Source organism: Podarcis raffonei, chromosome 7, assembly GCF_027172205.1.
Source record: "Podarcis raffonei isolate rPodRaf1 chromosome 7, rPodRaf1.pri, whole genome shotgun sequence".
Lineage (NCBI taxonomy): Eukaryota > Metazoa > Chordata > Lepidosauria > Squamata > Lacertidae > Podarcis > Podarcis raffonei.
In genome coordinates, this window is record NC_070608.1 from 18,855,341 (window position 1) to 18,875,636 (window position 20,296).

Genomic DNA, 20,296 nt, shown 5'->3' on the forward strand with positions numbered 1-20,296 from the left:
TAATTTGATTTGTTTGTAAGTAAGCATTCACATAATGGGTCTGCAATATAAAATGTATAGTAATGAGCTTCAACTTTGTGATTTGAACCATATAATTGCCATTTCCAGTGGAGCTTGATAAAGATGAGGTAGTTGTGGTTTATTATTCAGATGTTCAAGCCCATGAACCTGATTAGTCAGTTCCAATGTCCAGGATCTGACATGCTTTCTCCCTAATACTTCCTTTTGTAGGAAGAGAGCTGGGAAACAACATTGTAATGATCAGTCATAGCAGTACAGAACTGCATTGGTAGACTGCTAAATTTGAAAATGTTTATCTTGTCATTACAGGGGCATTCACATATAACCTGCATGCCTGGACCAGTAAGAAGATGGAATTACCCCATTCCAATTTGCTTAGGTATGTCTTTTGTGTAACACTTTAATTCCAAAGGTGAAAGAACAGCAGACAATGAAACATTTTAGATAAAGCACAAGTGGAACCTGCAACATTATTTTAATTGTATCATTTGTATTACATTGTTTTTAGACACCCTGGGCTCCTTTGGAAGAGAGGAAGGGATAGAAATGAAATCAAGCAAGCAATCCCACCTCCCCTCATTTTTCATTTCTCTCCCCTCCCAACAGATGCCTACCATTCTATGGCCACTGAACATCCTCTATTCTCCCACTGGATTTTGTTTTTATTTGCTGGGGGTGGGGATGGGTTTCACCTCTTTAGATCTCTCTCTCTCTCTCTCTCTCTCTCTCTCTCTCTCACACACACACACACACACACACACACACCCCGACACCTGTTAATCTTGGGGTACCTGGCAGCATGCAAATACCTCAGTGCTTGTCGTTAGGCTCGGGGTGCCCCTTTGGCAACCCCCTGAGTTCTGTTAGAGGCCATGTTCATTGTCACCTAAAATAATGTTCAAATTTTGATTTTTTTTTTAAAGAAACTTGCGTATTTAGCAAACCGAGAAGGCAAGCTTAACTTTTTAATGTTATTTTAATCTTGTTTTGCATTATGTCTTTATATTTCTCTCTCCTTTTGTAGCACAGTGTGGTGGTTCTATGTCAGACTTCAGCGGAGTCATCCTTAGCCCGGGATTTCCTGGGAACTATCCTAGCAGTCTGGACTGTACATGGACTATAAAACTTCCCATTGGTTTTGGTATGTATTAATCCAGTGTGACTTTTTGTTATTATTGCTGTACACTTGTTCTTGTAAGTGCTTTTTAAAAATAAATATATACCTTACTTTTGGATGGTATCGCTCCTTTATTAACATATAAGCTTTTGGGGTTTGTTATTTTAAGAACAGAGGAAGCTGTGTTTATATTGACTCAGATCACAAGTCCAACTTACTCACTGGGTGGTAGTCACCTAAGTTTTACTTAGAGTAGACCCATTGAAATCAATGGTCCTAACTGAGGGGCAATCCTATGCAAGATCAGCCAGGATGAGTAGGTTAGGATGCAGTGAATCTCCAGTTCAGCTGAAGATACATAATGTACTTTTAATGCTAGTGGAATGCATTCATTTAATCATTTTCAATGAGATATAAGTTCACAGCTTTCTGAGGTCTGTATCCAATGAATGGAAGCTGTTTGGTTCTTACTGTAATTTGCAGTAAATTTGTCTTATGAGGTATCAAAATTATTAACTGATGTAAAAATAAGCATTATTTTGTAAATTTATTTTCTTGCCACATGGAATAGTCCCTCAAAAGGTCCCAAAATAATTATCTTTATTTCATATATTCATTCAACTGATTCTACCCCAGAGACTCAGAGCAAATGGGATGAATTATATACACGTTTATAGCTAAAATAAAACCTTTCCTTGGAAATTGGAAAGTATTGTATGGAGGCAAAATTGCACAGCAAGAAGCAAAGGGAATGTTACTTTCCAATTTAACTGAAATCTGCATATCAATTTTAAAAAGAAAGGGGGAAAGGGTAATGATAAAACTTGATCTAGAAGTTGTTTTCAGTACCCGGATGAGTCAGAATGAATGTTTTAAATTCTATTTATATAACTTATGTGATGATTAATGTGTTTAGAGATTGAGGGAGCAATGCTATACAAAAGAAGCTGGCATAAAGTTAAGCTGTTAAAATAGTTTTTGAGTTACAGCACCCTTTTTGCTATCTGAACTTTTGCTGGGTTGCCAGGTACTGAGACAGGATCCAACCTAAGTCGCTCCCCTGCCACACCCTCAGAATTCCCATTTTTTTCTGGGCTTACACCAGCTTAAGATCCATCAGGCTCAGCCCAGCCGACTGGGTCCCTGGGATGAGGGAAGGTATGCTATAGGATTGCTCCCTGGGTGACTTAAGTAAAATGTGGTCACCTAATTAAAACATCAGAATCAGATTGCATGTCATTCCAGTAATATGACATCCTCATGATTGCTGTTTTGTTTTTTTACAGAATTGATAGGTGATAGCTAAGTCATGCTCAGAGAAAGCCCATTAAAATCAATGGACTTTCATTTAAATACATTTATTTCAGTAGGTCTACTCTGTGCATGACTATTGTTGGATATCACCACATATATTTCTATGCATTATTACTACCCCAAATGTTTATATATTTCATCATACTTGTTTATCAAAAATTGCTTTTCAGGTGTTCATCTGCAATTTGCCAATTTTTCAACGGAGACAATCCATGATTATTTGGAAGTAAGAAGTGGATCAACAGATATTAGTACTGTCATTGGGAGACTCAGTGGCCCTCAAATACCAGCTTCTCTCTTCAGTACAACCCATGAAACTAGCTTATATTTTCACAGTGACTATTCTCAGAACAAACAAGGGTTTCATATTGTATATCAAGGTGAGTGATTTCAAATGCTTATTTTAGAAACTTGTAAAATATGTGTTTTTATCCAGAGGATGAGAAAAAGCCAAACAGAAGGCAAAGGGGTCAGTGTGAAGGGCACAAGGCAATGACCAAGGTTTGTGGGAAGAAGGAGAGACCAGTGAAGAAGACCAAACTCCACCTGTAGGTTATTGCTTTAGCATGACTGGAAGTATTTGTAATGTCCACCAGCTTCCTAAGGAAATAGGAGCAACATAAGCCTTTGTGGATTGATAAGAGACACATCCTGGGTGCAAGGGCAGTTGGTGAAAATATGCCATACACTCAGGATAGTGGAGCCAAGCCTGTGGAACTGAGAGTAGACAGGCATCTCGATTTACTTCAGGTGTATGACTAAGGGTCCGTCCACAATTCTGCTTGTCCTGCCACTTTCCCCTGGGAAAACCCTCTCTTTACCTCTGAATCAGAACAAACGTCAATCAGGTTTTCCAGGGATTGATGTTTGTTCCGATTCAGCGGTAAAGAGCATATTTTCCTAGGAAAGGTGGCCACAGGGCAAATGGAAAACCGCAGGACAAGCATAGTGTGGACAAGATAGTAAGACATTACAGTTCCAGCAGGCATTGTATGGCAATGCTTGGTTTTAGGATAATTTTATTGTTTTGTTTCATTTTCTCTGGTTTGTTTTTATGTAGACCACATATAGGGTTGCCACATGTCCTCTTTTTCCAGGACACACCCTCTTTTTCATGATGAGAATCTCCATAGGTAAAAGCTGAAGTCGGCAAATGTGTCCTCGTTTTTGCTCTTCAAAATATGGCAACCCTAAAAATGTGAATGGATAAGCTTTATATAAATAATAAATTAAATAAATCTGAAAGCATAATACTGTGTATTCAAGCCTGCCATCTGTACTCTTTAGATATGTTTGCACACGGTAGCAGATTAGACATATTGGGTTGTGTCCAGTGATGCGAAAGCAGAGACCTACTCATAGAATGACAACTCCATTTCCTCTCGAATCCTCTTCTGCCCATCTGCTCCAGAGAACCTCCCAACCTTCTGGAGCTGATTTTGAGGACTGGAGGGAACAGGAGAGAAAGGGAAAGTTCAATTGTACACAAAGGCAATTGTTGTGCTGGCAGAACCACAGCATTGCTTTTAGTTCCCTTTGAGCAGAACAGGGTCTCCCAACACTTTCCTGGGAAGTGGGGTATATAATCCTTTCATTTTTGTGGCTTTTTATTTTAGTAAATAAAACAACAAGAACCAGTGTTAGTATGCATATTTCAAGTGTGTGTGCAAAAATGTTAGGGAAACTGGGTTCATTGTTGTGACTCATCAGAGTATACCCAGCATCATAGCATACTGGAAGATTTTATAAGGTCTTTTATTTTAAACATTTTAAAAAAAGAAAAATATCTGTACAAAGACCTTCTGTTCTGGTGCATAGAAAATATCCTTACTATTTCATTTCAGCATATCAGTTGCAAAGCTGTCCTGACCCACGACCCTTTCGCAATGGTTTTGTCATCGGAACTGACTTCACTGTTGGGCAGACTGTTTCATTTGAGTGTTTTCCTGGGTACACTCTAATTGGCAATTCAGCACTTACATGCCTTCATGGAATAAGTCGTAATTGGAACCATCCTCTGCCAAGGTGTGAAGGTATGTTTTCAGTAGAAAAGTACTAGTTCATGCAAACTTTCTCTTTATTAACTGTATTCCAATTAAGTCTGTCGCAGAATTTGAGCTGAATCAGAAATGGTCTTCTTGAGTGGGATGGTTAAGAGATTGGTAGTTGGCTGCAATATCACATGGTAGTTAAGGCTGCTGGAGAATAGAGAAACTATGGAATTTGTGCACATAATCACTTTTATTGGTGATCTGTTTTGTTTTGTTTGTTTTCACAGCTCTTTGTGGAGGAAATATTACAGCAATGAATGGCACAATATACTCTCCCAGCTATCCTGATGAATACCCAAACTTCCAGGACTGTTTTTGGCTTGTAAGAGTACCACCAGGGAATGGAATTTATATAAATTTTACAGTCCTTCAAACGGAGCCAATATATGATTTCATAACTGTCTGGTAAGCAGAAGTTAACATTATTCATTCATTTTATAATCTGGCATGCTTAGGAACACAAATGTTTAAAAGATTCATCTCCTTGATTTGCCTTGCTTTGGTGAGAGAAGGTTGTGGTGCAAAATAAAAGAAATGTTTCATTTTGTTCAGCAAAGTAGCTGTACTTTAAGATGTACTTAAATATGCTCCACAGAATTACATTTTGGGGATGACATGTTTGCTTTGTATTATATGGCAAATTACTCTGTGATTAAGTCTAAAATGCTATAAACACTTACATGGGAGTAAACGCTATTGAGCACAATTACACTTCCCTTTCCATACATATACATAAGATGGTGATGTATATGTAATACTGTATAACCTGGAGAAACGGAAACTTACCAATAACTGTCATGGCATTCAACATAGAGAACTGTCACTAGTAAATACCTCCTGGTTCATACAGTTATTTTCCTTACTACAATATCAAAGGATCGCTTGTAGGTATTCATGAGCTACCACATATTTAAATTGTTTAATAGAGCTGTTTCATACAGCCAGCAGCTAGTAAACTGGACTGAAATAGTCAAGTGTGTATGTGAATCAGGCCTCTCTAGTTCAAAAGTTAAATATATGAATCCTGCTCCAGAGGAAACTGGCCACAAGTTTCATTGAAATTAATGAGTTTTGCTATTGTGACTAACTTCTCCCATTGGTTTCAATGAGCTTTGAGTGTAATAAACTTCTTTCTGGATCAAGACTATTACCGGTATGTGCAATAAAACTGCAAGCAGATCTGTTATGGAGCCAACATACATTTTTAGCCAAATTATGTTTATGGGTTCAGAAAGTGAAAGAGCAAAGAGTAGCAAGTGTATGAAATCATATTTCATAAGTCCTGATCAGTTCTTCCACTGACTTTTTCCTCAGAAGGACACAATTTAGTTTTTGAGAATTAAATGATTGGCTATCTTGTTGTTTTTTAACTAATGGTAATATCTGTCTTTAATGCGCTGACCTTTGTTGTGCATTGTTCTGAGTTCAGTTTTAAGGAAAGGCAAAATAAATTTAAATTGCAGTTAAATAAATATATACATCAAGGAGGGTAACTGGGAAAGAGGAGAGAAGTAAAGGAATCCGCCATATGAAAATTATATGTCAAAGGTTGTTCAGTAACTGAAGAAAGACTGTACGACAATAAAGGGGAGAAATAGAGAAAATTCATTTGTATGTGTCTGTTTTAACTGCTTCATCCACCTCAGGCTCCATTTATCCTTATTTAACCTTGCCATAGATATGGCACTGCCTGCCTAATAGCCATGGCCATGAGCTTGTTCCTGGCAGTACCAAGTTAAGCTGAAAAGCCATGAAGGCCAAACGAAAACATCTCCTTAATCTTGGCTGCAGTTCCTGAAGCCAGATCAGTCTGTATAAACTGGTCACCTTTCTCTTTCTATTGCAACCTGATCATCCCCATTTGCTGTTTATCTACATTTAGTGAATCTAAGACAAACAGCATCATCTAATAAACACCATAATTAGGGATGCTTGCAGATTCATTTTTTGGTGGATTCTTATATGAGCTGACCTGATCCTTTGACCTCCTGGACTGATGTGTGGATTGGAATGGAAATGTTTGGATTTCACACTGCTATGAATTTTGCAATACCATTCATACCAAAGTGCATTTTCTGTTAGCTATATTATAAATGAAATCCATTCAGAAGTGTGGGCTTTCAGATATAATAACAATGGCTCGGTGTCAGAAGGTGGAAAGTGATGCACATTGAGGCAAAAATTTAAAAAATAAAATCCAACATTCACTATACATTAGCGTGTTTTACATTTATGCTATTTATCCTAATAAAATTTCAAGCAGTGTTGATAGCATCCTGTGAAATAACTAGCCACTTGGTGCAAATCAAGAAATAGGTTGAAAAGCAACTAACAGTTGAGGAGCACCTTTATAAGTCTGATTTTAAAACAAAAATTCAGAATAAAGAAAAAGAGCAGGATGAGATGCAGACATTTTGCCATGTGTTGCGTTGGTTAAAAATCTGCAAGAATGTTAAGGGCCACATAATTTTAAATGGCCTGTTGTTTTTATGTTCTTTCAAATGTCAGTGTTTCATTGTCTGAATATGACCACATATCACATGAATGTGACCAAATGCTAACAGCTGCAGCCACAATGAATTTCGCCTGCACATTAGGGGGAGATATAGATTGCTCCATAAACATTGTTTTCAGAACATTAAATACCTGTAAAATACACTTGACAGAAATCTTATGGACACTAAAAGTGTGGTGTGCACATATTCCATGGCTGTTTCACACCATAGTAAAGGATGGGAACAGTCCAAAATACTATAAGCACCACTCTTGGAACAGCAGGGTCTCCTTCCTATCTTCAAGTTTAGAGACCTGAAGGTGAGGATGACACAGACTGATATTATCACAATTCCTCCAAGTGTGTCAAGGTTCATAAAACAAAATAGGGATGGTGGAATTGGGGGCTTGAAAGGGTGTGAATGTATGTGCACTTCTGTTCATTTTTCAGAATGCACACAAACATATTCAGCAGAAGTTCCACTGAAATTGGGACCAGGTGCTCTCTGAACTTTGCTCATTATAGCTTACATAATTGCCTATTTTCCCACTCTTCCTCATTTGCACTTCTTTTCGGCACGTTTTGAATTCTTTACTAGAGTGTGTGGCAAAGGCATAAATTTAATTTATAGTGTTGTTTTTTTGCCTATGTTTCTTTTAGGGATGGTCCTGACCAAAGTTCTCCTCAGATTGGACAGTTTAGTGGCAACACTGCATTGGAGTCAGTCTATAGCACTTCGAATCAGATACTGATAAAGTTCCACAGTGACTTCACAACGAGTGGCTTCTTTGTGCTTAGTTACCACGGTTGGTGTTGCATATCTTTATACTGATTGTCTACCAATTGGTGTTTTGTTCAGCTGTTCACTTTCAGATTAACTGCACATTGTAGAGTAGTAATATTGCTAGTTGTAGGGAAATTGAAATACTGGTAGCCTGCATTGCATAGGAATATGGATGGCCATAGGATTTGTAAAGAGAAGAGCAAGGCATGGCTAATGGGATTACATCGGTGCTGAAACTACTCCAACATATTATCTGTGAACTACTGACCACCCTAGACAGTGATGTTTTCATTTCACTGACTCACAGTCCTTCATTGGAAGGCCTGTCCTTGCATACTGAAAGCCCATTCATCCTATTAAACTAAAAAAGCAACAACAGATCACATAACAGTGGCACAAACACAGGGACCAAGCCGCAATGAATTACTCAAGAGAAAGGGGCAAGAGATTCCCCTAGTCCTCATTTGTTGGATTATTATTATTATATTTCACTTTACAGATGAGTCTGGGCAATTTACAAACATACAATAAAAACAGCTTAAAATGGCTTTAAAAAACCATTTTAAAAACAAAAACCAACTAGAGATCCACAGTACAAAATGAACACCTAAGGCAGAGACCTTTTCATCAAGTCTTCAATTTTTTGAGACAGTGCAGATAGGGGGTGCCTAATCTCAACAGGGATGCTGCTGGAAAAACAAGACACTCTCTCAGATTCGGTGGGATGAAAGAAATGTCCGAAGGGCAGAAAAGAAGCAAGCCCACCATAAGGTTTCTTGAATATCCTCAAAGAGTGCTTGAGTACATGCCAAAAGTAATGCTACCACAAGTTAGGAACTGTTTCTAGGGGCTGATGTTTGCACTGAGTGTTACAACAAGGGGTAGTGCTATATCAAATTTTCTTCTGATCAGTTGGACATTAGAGGAAGTTGTATGGTTATGCCATAGTCATTTATAAGATTGTTGTTCAAAGTGAGCAAAGGAGTTGGTACAGTATTCTTCTTCTTTTTTGCCCACAAACTTGTAGTAATGCCTTCAGCAGGTTCCCCAACATATGTGATAATTGGACAATCCCTACTGGGAATGAATGTAAGGCATCTTCTTAACATTCCAAGTCCTGTTGAATCAGGGTAGTTTGCTTTTAGATGTTGATACTTTCAAGAGAAGGCTATAAAAGTTGTTCTCCTATGAAACAGAGCAACAAATTAATCATTGTGTCTTATGCATTTCATAGCATATCAGCTTCGAGTGTGCCAGCCTCCACCTGCTATACCGAATGCTGAAATTCTGACTGAGGATGATGAATTTGAAATAGGTAAAGTCAATCTAAGCATAAATAACATATATTTCCTCCCATAAAGAAAACTGCTGAATGTGCACAGACAAGCACTGTGGTGTTTAAGCTCCGTATCAGTATGGGCAAACGTAAAAATTTCATCTGGCTTTGCATGCTAGAACAGCCTACAATTTAACTGAACTAAAGACCCTTGGGAATTTGTAAAATATCTAGATAATCAGAGGTTCAGACAACTGGAAGGTGCAACTACATAGGCTTATGATTTCTAGCAGCAGTTTGGTGGAAGGTGACGATTAAAATATAAGGAGATCATGATCAGTGAAAGCCCATTTTCTGGATTCTGTTGCTGTTGTATTATCTAAATATGAAAACAAGAATTATCTCCATGGCATTGGATCTAGCTGTTCCCATAGGTAGGTACAGAAATAGTTAACGCTTGCTTCCCCTCTGCTAGCAGCCTTCTGTGTCTTCACAGAACTGCCCAAGATGGCTGGGTGCCCTTCAGAACAGTGGAAGGTAGCCCCAGGTACTACAGAGAGGGAATGACAGAAATCCCACTTACATCTGTGGAGAACCCAGGTGACAGAGGGACACTCACTCCAGAAAATGGCAGAAGCAATTCTTGTTTGCCAGGGTTGCCATATTTCATAGGAGAGTTGTTGAACTTTTTTTTTGCAAAATTTAAAGAAGCATGAAGTTTTTGGCCAAAGTTGTTGGAAATCTCAAAAAAAGAGAAGGAAGTTTTGAGCTATTTTTAAGGAAATTTACCAACATCTACATTTCTGACATGGGTTGCCATACGTCCAGATTTTCCCAGACTATTAGCAATTCTCCAACAGCCAAATCCCGGTGGTTTTGTGGCCAATCCACATGTATTCAATATGCATAGCTGTCAACTTGCAGATTTGAAAATAAGGGACCAGCAGCCTTGAAAATAAGGGACCAGCAGCCAAAATAAGGGACCTGCAGCCTCACCTGTTCCAGGCACTCCAGTCTTCCTGTCCTCCTGCAGTCTGGTCAAACTCATGCTGGTAGCTTCGAGAACACTGTCCAACCAACTTTGTAACCAGAGGTTCAACTGAATAGAATCTGAATCACATGCACCAAAAGGCCTATGAAGCCTCAACTTAAGATGGCTCCCCGGCCTGGCTTTGCACTGCAAAGTTTGCAGCAGCACGTGCAACAAAATGGCGTCCAGCATTCAACCCCCCCCCAGCTTGCATTAACAAGCCACACACAAGGCATGCAGGCTCCACCCCCCAGTCGTTCTTAGACTTCTTATTGGGTGAGCAACACAGCCAAGCAACACAGTTGGAGCCTCCCTCCTCCCTGGCCGGCAGGGAGGGAGAGGAGCTGCTTCTTTTGAAATTTAAGGGACATCCATCAATAAGGGATAGCAGCGGGACATGGCGCTGGAATAAGGGGCTGTCCCTTCAAATAAGGGACACTTGACAGCTATGTCGATATGTATCCCTATTTCCAAGATAGTGACACTTCTTAGCACAATCTGGGAAATGGTACGGTCCCACTGAGACTTTTCAGTTGACTATGGTGTAAAGCCTTCTGTACTCTGTGGCACTAATCATCTGGCCAGCAGGGTTTGGCTGCAATCCTAGACAGCAAGATGTGCAGATCTGTGAGAAAGGTGCATGCAGCCAGATGCAATTGGAGAGGCTTTACTGCAGCCAATTACCTGGCTGAATGGACAAGACCCTTTTATCTTTAAGACCTGTTTGCTTGTTCAGCTGGATGATCACCTGCTGTAAAAACCATTTTTTTAAAAAACCCATCCAACTGCAAGTGCTGAGCCTACATATATGACTATTCAGCATTGTGTCTTTTCTGGGGATGGTGAAGGTAAATTAAAGTGTCACACGGAGATATTGACTGGTCATTTTAAAATTGATTGGCACTTGTCACTGAAATCTGTTCTATTTATTGGCTTGTACTTATGATGTCTCATGTTTTGAACCTTTTTAGTTTTGTTTTGTAAACCACCTTGTGAAGTCAATGTCAGCTTAGAAATCTGTTTAATAAATAAACAAGTATGAATAATACAATGTTATGAAACCCATTGGGTGTTAAAAATAATAGTTAAGTTTTTTCAAAAGTTGTTTTTGAATCTTTTCCTTTGCAGTTTTAATTTCAAAAAGCCATGTACTAACCACAATGTATATTATGTCTGAGGAGGGACAGCGGGAATAAGGGTACTTGATGGCTTCCTCTTAATTACTGTCATGACTACTAAAAAAAAAATGCAAAGCTTTTAAAACTCCACCATTCTGCTGCATTGCTTCACAGCGTAATAGGCATCCAAATGTGTGAGTCATACTAATAGTAGAGCTGGCAAGAAATGATAAATGTGTCTGCTCATTTGCCACAACATTTCCTGTGTCTAATCAAAGCTATTTGCGCCAGTGGTCATTTGCAAACTATATATGTTGGGAAAGGTACTTCATTACTCAGTGTGACTATCAGTGCCAAAAGTCCCCATTAATTGTTGTTTAACCACAGCTTTCTCCTTTTTTTTATCAAATAGGGGACATAATAAGGTACCAGTGTCTACCAGGCTTTACATTAGTTGGTAATGAGATTCTGACATGTAGACTGGGAGAGAGGCTACAGATGGATGGAGCACCACCTACTTGCCAAGGTTTTCTGCTTCGATATCTTTTGTTTAGATGTGTTTGCATATTGTGATATGTTTTCAGAGGTTTCAGAGATTTCCTTCTAACAGACACATTGAACTTTAGAGTGCTTAAAGGGCACTGGTTGCAACTCTTTCGGCAATCCTGTATTTCTGTTGCCATGTTGCAAATGAGTGAAGGGGGAGCTAAGACTGAGAGGAAGTTGGCTTCCCAAAGACAAAGTGACTTCATGGCAGAGGTGAAACTGAAATCAGGAATTTTCTGATTTCTACTTCAGTTTCTTAGCTACGTCGATCCTCATTTATCCAGGTTCTCTGCAACTCACCTACCCCGATCCTCTGTGCATTCATCATCATCATCATAGACTTTTATTGCACTAGCCATAGGTCATGGCATCATTCAGAAAAATAACAAAATGAAAAACAGCAATAACCATAAAAATCATCAGGCACCACACATACAGTATAAACCATGGTCACAACTACTAAGATTGTTGCATAAAATAGAATAGCAGAGGATTCTCTAGTAAAATGTGCCAAATTAAATATCTACCTATTCTAGAAGTTTCAGTCCTTGAGGGTTAACTTTCTTGTCCATGGAAGTGCAAGTAAAGGGGAAACTGTCATCCAGATCTATCCCTTGTGGCGTTAGTCTTCTTTCTGAGCCATCCCCGATGCAGGCATTAAAGTCCCCGCATAATAGGATTTGAGCAGCTGGGCTTTTCACATTTATCTGCTCTATAAGACTTGTTAGGTCGGTCCAAATCTTAACCACCATGTCTAGGGTGCGTACTGGTGGGAGGTAAGTGTTAATACAGAAAAATGGGCCTCCTGCCACTGCACTAAACTGTAGTGGCAAGAAAGATTCATAACCTCTGTGCATTCGGAGCAGAATATACTGGCAACATATGTTGTTCCAGTCATATTATACATGTGTACAATTGGTAACATGCACCCTTTAGAGATTCTTCTGATTCAGCAGCCTATAAATGTTTTGAAATAAATAAATAAAATATCAGATAAGGGACATAAATTGACTACCTACTGCCACAGGACCCCTTTCACCCTGAACAGAATCCATCTAACCCTCCAGTAAACACCATTCAGAAGGAAAAGTCTGTTCAGAAAGGCCTTCTGTATTGGCTTCCTATGGGCAATTCTGTTGGCTACCTTGGTAAATAACCCATCAAGCAGTTGCAGCTGCTCAAACTCTTATAATGCCAATGAAACTCCCATGGCATTTTAAATTAGTGGAAGTCATGTTGTAGCATAAACACTCTGCTCCTGGGTCAATGGTTATTTGCCTGCACACACAAACACATACACACAAATTTCAGTTAATTGGCGTCTGTAGAAAGCAGAAACAAATGATTAAAGTGATAGCCTGGAACAGAAGCAATGTATTTTTTCTCTAATACAGAATCAGAGGATTCACATTGCAGAAAGCCAGCGGAGGAACAACAAGAATGAAAAGAAACCAAATGAGTTAATTAAGCTTAAACGGTCCCAAATGTCTCTCAAGGACCATAGACTCTACTCCAGTGCTGGTGTAAAGTGTTTGCTTTCAAGTTCCCCATTGGTGGTGATAGGAAGGGGGGGTTACCCTCCCACCATCCTAGGGACCAGAGATCCGAAAAGTACCCACTAGGAATGAGGGGGGAAATTGATTGCTGCTTAAATTGCACTTCCTGCTGGCAGTTTGTTAACACACAGGAACCATTGTTAGGCTCCAAACTGAGGCATTATGAGGCAAGGCTTGGACAGAGCCCCCTGGATCCAATACCCCTTTGTCAGAGAGGCAACTGTACAACATTTAATTCATAAATGTTTTTACCAGAAAAGGAACACTTGGGTCACTTAACAAAGGGGAGAGGAGAACAAATGCAAAAACTGTAATGCATTATTCTTAAAATTTAAAAACCTGTACTGATTTTTATCTGTTCTATGTTAATAGAAATGAAATTATTGATGCACATGTTTAAAATGTAGAAAAAATAAGACTTCTATCATGCAGTTTTCCAGCTATCTAAACAATTCCTCTCTTTTGCAGTTCTTTGTCCTGCAAATGAATTGCGTCTGGATTCAACCGGAGTGATACTGAGCCCTGGCTACCCAGATAGCTATCCAAACCTCCAGATGTGTGCATGGACCATTACAGTGGAAAAGGGTTATAATATCAGCCTTTACTTTGAATTCTTCCAGACAGAAAAGGAATTTGATATACTTGAGGTGTTTGATGGTAACTATAGGACATACAACCTCGAATGATTTAGTATACATTGTTTTTAGCCAGTAACTTTTAAGTTGTGTATTTTATCATGCATGCGGTTTCAGTGTTATTGTTGCTTTTCATTTTAGATTGCACCCTGTTATTAAAAATTCCCTATATATGCCATTTATGATATGGCTACAATGTATTGCATTAATTTACTTACTACTTGTTTAGGAATCTCTTTTAGTATATCTCTAATTTTAGTTTTCTTTCTTTTCTTCTCTCTGCCTTGCTACCTCTTCCAACATCATCAAGGATCAAATAGTCACAGTCCGTTACTAATCTCCCTAAGTGGAGATTATTCCTCATCTCTAAACATAACTAGCAGTGGCCATGAAGTGTTTCTTCGGTGGTCTGCAGACCATGGCACAAACAAAAAAGGTTTCAGGATACGATATATAGGTAAGTCAATCAAATCTTTCTCTTTTCTATCTTTTCTACCTTTCAAATACACCAGCAAGCTCAACTTTCAGCTGTCATAGTCAGCGTTGGAAAGATCCAGCCAGCATCATGCTGTAATGGAATTTTCCCTTCCTTCTCTATCCTGTCCCACATCACATTCCCCCCAATCTGCTCCACAAGGTTTCCCCACCCCCTGGAGCACATTGTGCTGGCACATGGATAGAAGAGGAAGGAGAAATCCCATTTGCATGTGCAAAAGTATTTTGCTCAAAAAGGACATCCCAGCTGGACATTGATCTGTGTGTACAAATGGGGCAAATGGACCATGGAGGATATTCTAGATATTCTGGACCATCTGCAAGATCTGTTCTGTTGGTAGCAAGTCTAATCAACATGGACATTCTATAACACTAGGCTTAGCTGATGAGAAACCCACAAATTTGCTTTCAGCTTCACTTTAGAAAAGGTTTAGGTGACATCTTCATGACTGAACTAGACCAATTGTTTCAGGTATGTGTAGTGGGAACAATTTTTAGAAGAGATGCAAGAGGCATGCTTCTGTACACATTTGGTGAAGTTGTGACTGAGCCAAAAAAAAAAAGAATGACAATTTAGTATCACATTATCCAAATGTTTGTGTCATCTTTTCTTTTGTTTCCTTTTTTGTGGGGCAGTATGTTTGCAGACCAAACAAGGACAGAGTCTTAGTTTGATGATTGGGTTGAGGGTTTTGACATTACTGCCCCAATGTATTTTTTTAAAAAATCCTAGTATTCTGCATATCTAAGAGATATATAATTGTAGGAGGGTTTACCTAATCCAGGCTTCCTCAATCTCGGTCCTCCGGATGTTTTTGGCCTACAACTCCCATGATCCCTAGCTAGCAGGACCAGTGGTCAGGGATGATGGGACTTGAAGTCTCAAAACATCTGAAGGGCTGAGGTTGAGGATGCCTGACCTAATCCTATGGTCAAAAAAGCTTCTCTCCAGCTTCTTTAGTGCCCTTTAGCCAATTAATTGCCTTTTGATAATTAACTATGTGAGCTGGAAAGTGAGGAAACTCCCTGGACAGGACAACTTCTGGAACCCAAGACAAAACAATAATAAAAGTGTGTGTGTGTGTGTGTGTGTGTGTGTGTGTGTGTCTCACCTAAGTCATGCTAGAGAAAAGAAAGAAAGAGCACAAAATACTGATATTCATTGCTAGAGAGCTAATCTTAGAGGTGTTCATTGAGTTAATTTGCAGACAAAAGTTACAGACTGGACTATCCTCAATGATCTTTTTAAAGAATACAAACCTAATTTGCTTCTGAAAAAAGATATCAAAGAAGCAGACAACAGTATTTCAAACAGAAGTGTGGGGAGGGTGCATGGGGGTGGGTGGGGGTGTACACTATGCAAGACCCATCTTGAACCAGAAGTTCTCTTGAACAGAAAAAAATAAAGTAATAGTCATTTCCATCTGTTCAATGTGTCAAAGTTCTCCCTGTCCTCTACCTCATGCCTGGTGTATCCATATTCTTTTCATGCTGCAGATGCCATCTTTCATGATCTTCCTACCCATATTAATTACCCTAGATACATGTTAAAACAAGTATCAATTACATTATGCAGAAACTTCAGATAAAAATTTGAACTTGGATGTTGACACAATCTAAGTAGATTACATTTGTAATTAACACATGCAAATGTGATCAGATGGGAAGAAATAAGATTAATAAACAAGGTTTGTACATAGGAAAAAGAATCATAATGTATGTCCTAACTGGTGAAGTCGTCTATACCCTATTTAAAAATATGCAATACAGATATTTTGCAAGGGATTTTGCGTTTGGATATGTTGATTGTCAATTCTCCTTATCTATGCAACCCAGAGATCCATCTTCCTTACCTAGATGTTTGTTTAGTTTTTTCTCACGCCAAAAGCCAAGTGTAAACAGGTGAAACAACCATCAGTTATCATTGGCCTAAGGCCAGACCTTCACTACTTTTCCCACTGGGGCATATAGGTGACAACCAGGCTGACCCATTTTCAAAGTACTATGAAGCCCTTTTTGTCCATGCTTGCTGTTGCCCCCTCCCCAAAGTGGAGGTGGCAACAGCAAGCAGGGACAATGTGGTCAGTGTCAGAATACAGCCTTATTATGTCCCCTTTTCTTTGGGTCTTCACCACTGCTGCTAAAGGGGTCAAGGCTACAAAGTTTGCAATCCCCACAGGAAAATGCCTACTGTTAAATAAGGTGATATGTGGGGGGGGGGGGAATCCATGCACTGATTGCTTCTTTCTTTTGTTTCCAAAGCCCTTTACTGCAGCACCCCAGAGTCACCTCCTCATGGTTTCATTGTTAGTCAGACAGGTGGGCAGCTGAACAGTGTGGTTCGCTGGGCTTGCGACCGCGGATTCCGCCTCGTCGGAAAAAGCAATGCTTTGTGCCGGAAATCTCCCAATGGATATCATGCATGGGATGCACCTGTCCCGGCATGTCAAGGTAATCAGCTTTTCCTTATAGAATTGGATTTGCACGCTTTGATTCCATTCCAAATATCCATGGATGCTCTAGTGCACCAGTAGTGCTGCTAACTCCAGTTAATGCAAAAAAACTCCATTTTTATTTGACTTATTTAAGCTAGGGAATCTTTGAGCCATTATTCACGACAAGCTCCAGGGCATCATGCAATTAACCAAGTGGCATGAAGCAAAACATTTGACAGTAAAGCAATATAATATGCATAGCCGGCAGTCTGCATTGAATTGCACACGTTAGGGTAAAGTGTGCACGTTTTCAGCACCAGGGGTGCTAATTCAGTCATTGGGACACATGCAGTTGTCACTTAAATGATATGTGTGGAATAGCCCCCACATAAGTGCCCTTAAATTCAGGGAATCAAGAGCTAGAAAGTGGAGTGGAATATCTGTGAAGTTTCCCAAGTAGGATTCCCCCAGGTTTGTGGGTTCTCAGGCAGGCCGTAGCACTTGTAATGGTGCCAAAATGTATAGAACCGACACCATGCTTAAGCTGTAATATATATACTCAATTTAGCCCAAAGATATTTTACTGTGGTTTGCCTTTTTTATTAATAGTTTTTTTTTCCTCCTAGGCAAATTCTGTGTCACAATAGCCTCTACAAGTCAGAATTTCCTTCATTGCATTATCTTTATCCAAACCAGAACAATCCCTTTCTTTTCCTTTCAGCGTTATCAAATCATTTTTATCTGGTCTACATTCAATTGATGGGCCTATGAAAAATTTAGAACCGTAAAATAGAGGCAGAAGAATGTCCCAAACGCACCGACCTCAGCCTTCAGTTTGCATTGTTCCATGTAGTCTACTGCATCAGTTCATATTTATGGAAAAAATATCTAGAGGGAAACAATATCTGGCAAATATTAGTTTGCTAGGATAGCCAGGGAAGGAAATAGGAGGTGATGTGGTTATTGGAGGAAAGAAAAGGTACAGTGGCTTTATTAGAACAAGCAAAAGTAAACTGTGTGCAAAAGGTCGAAGCGCAGAAGAGCCTTTGATATACTATATCTGCCTCCATTAGAGCCACTGCTGCTACTTTGATTTAGTTGTTGTTGTTTCTGCTACTGCTGTTACATTTACATCCCATATTTCCCCCCAAAACCTGATGGTTCTTCCCCTTCCCATTTTATCCTCACAAGATCCCTGTGAGGTAGGTTAGGCTGAAATACAGTGTTTGACGAGTTTTAGTCTAACCTAGGGGTGTCCAAAACTTTTTCAAAGAAGGCCAGATTTTATGAAGTGAACATGCAGCATGCGGGCCGACCAAAGTTGTTGACCTTTTTTTAGAACCATGGGGAGGAATTGCCCCTAAGACAGACTTTGGACGTGCCTGCTCTAACCAGTTCTCCACACTGTATCTCAATGATGGTGAGGATAATAGTGAAGGTGATGACTATCACTATGATCTGGGCTGCTCCTACTGTTTTGCAGTGTGAGGCGGCTGCTTTAGGTAGCAGATCCTCCGGGACGGGGACAGCAGTGGCAGCTGCTCAGACTGTTCCTCTGGAGGTCTCCTAGCCAATCATCTATTTTGGATGATAGAGATGTGTGTCATGTGCCCTGCCCTCCATCCCCCTAAGGTCACCTGCTGCTTTCAGGTGCACAAGAAGCCTTTGCCCCATCAACAGTGTTCAGTTAAGACAGTTAAGATACACCTGTTAGTCTGTAATGGCAGTTCAGGGCCATTGCAGCAACAGTCAAGATATGTGCATGAGTTAATTTGGTTTGATCCTATTTACTTTGAAGTAAGTCTACTGTATTCATTGGGACTTATTCTTGATGGTTAACCTGTGAAAGGTTGAGTAAGAACATAAAAAATAGTAGAAAAGCCCTGTTGGGTCAGGTCAAAGGCTCATCTAGTCCAGCATCCTGTTCTCAGAGTGGCCAACCAGTTGCCAATAGGAAGCCAGCAAACAAGACCTGAATACAGCAGTTCTATACATTGTACAGTTGAATACTGAAACAGTGGAGACCATCTGGAATGAATGAGCGATTGCAAAGAGCAAGTGAGAATGCTGTCGCTTGCTGTGTTCCAGCCTAAGAAGGGATTTAAAATAAATCTTCCTTGATAATATTTTATATGTTTTCCTAATCCTTCCTTCCTTCCTCTCTCTATATATACATAGATACATAAACATATATGTTTCTGAACTTCAAAGATATGATAAGCAGATTAAGACAAGGCAGTATGATGATATTGTGTCTAACTGTGTGTTTGTTTCAAACCTGCAGCTATCTCTTGTGGCATTCCCAAAGCCCCAGTGAATGGTGGGATATTAACTACAGATTATTTGGTAGGCACACGGGTTACTTATTTTTGCAATGATGGGTACAGGCTATCATCCAAGGAACTTACTACAGCAGCATGTCAGCCAGATGGCACGTGGAGCAACCATAATAAAACACCTCGTTGCGTAGGTAAGGGCAATCTAGATGTACTTTTCCAGCTGAATTTCTTTTGCTATTTTTGTTGTCATCAGCTTTCATTTTCAAGTGAACAGTTGCTAGCCCAAAGCTGCCCAATAATTCCACAACCAGTGCATCTGCCATTGGGATTAGAATGCAAACTAGAAGAAGCAAAGAAACTACTTGGTTAATGAAAATAGCAGAGCAACAGAAAGGTTTGGTAAACATTATGGGGTTATTTAGATCATAGTTGCAGGCATAGGTTCATGAAAGAGCATCAAAAGCTGTGAAATTCTCCAAGTGTTGGACATCTCCCTAAAGGCATGTATGGAGTAACACAAGGGAGGAAGGATATGTTGTGTTGAGTTAAAAGAATTGACTCATGGACCTCAATTCTTTAAATAGCTGTAAGTGAATCACTGGTTATTTGCAAATATATCTTGATCTGCAGAGCTTTGTTGTTATTTTAAATCTTGTATAGCACTTAGGATAAACACACTATAAAAGTAAGATAGTATTGTGATTGTAAAGTTTTGTTACTAAGCTGAGAGTTTGAGTTTCCCCTCTCCCCCATGCAACCAAATGATAATATCAAGGGAAATGACTTTTGTAAACCATAACATGATCCATTTCTGGAGCAGGGGTAGTTTTGCTAGAGGGGGAATGAAAGCAGGAATTCTCATTGTGTCAGCGATAGTTGAAGATGACTGAGGGGGTTGGGGGAGAATGCCCGTAATCTGGAAGTGCTTTAAAACTGTGATACACTATCCATTAAATAATTTGTTTGAGCAGTAAAATAATACTCACCCTCCAGATCTAAGGAGGAAAAAAAATGAAATACAAGGTATTCATATTCATAAAATGAATATAGCTTGACTCCCCAAATTAGCCTGTAGATTATTGTGCAGCTGTTTAAATTGGCTGGGGCAACCTGGCCAGATGGATGGGGCATGATGATGATGATGA

General features: G+C 39.5%; 1 protein-coding gene across 4 annotated transcripts in view; it reads left to right on the plus strand.

Moving 5' to 3' along the window:
* The window catches only part of CSMD3 (CUB and Sushi multiple domains 3), a 594,298-nt gene that overhangs the window by 483,623 nt on the left and 90,379 nt on the right, over positions 1-20,296 (plus strand). For all 4 annotated transcript variants that reach the window (XM_053395420.1, XM_053395417.1, XM_053395418.1 and 1 more), the window contains 12 exons: positions 331-400; positions 1,046-1,162; positions 2,623-2,832; positions 4,297-4,485; positions 4,731-4,908; positions 7,658-7,803; positions 9,016-9,096; positions 11,618-11,731; positions 13,776-13,964; positions 14,253-14,399; positions 16,700-16,888; positions 19,157-19,342. In XM_053395420.1, the coding sequence (XP_053251395.1) occupies positions 331-400; positions 1,046-1,162; positions 2,623-2,832; positions 4,297-4,485; positions 4,731-4,908; positions 7,658-7,803; positions 9,016-9,096; positions 11,618-11,731; positions 13,776-13,964; positions 14,253-14,399; positions 16,700-16,888; positions 19,157-19,342 (1,816 nt within the window). The remainder of the gene's footprint in view (positions 1-330; positions 401-1,045; positions 1,163-2,622; positions 2,833-4,296; positions 4,486-4,730; positions 4,909-7,657; positions 7,804-9,015; positions 9,097-11,617; positions 11,732-13,775; positions 13,965-14,252; positions 14,400-16,699; positions 16,889-19,156; positions 19,343-20,296) is intronic.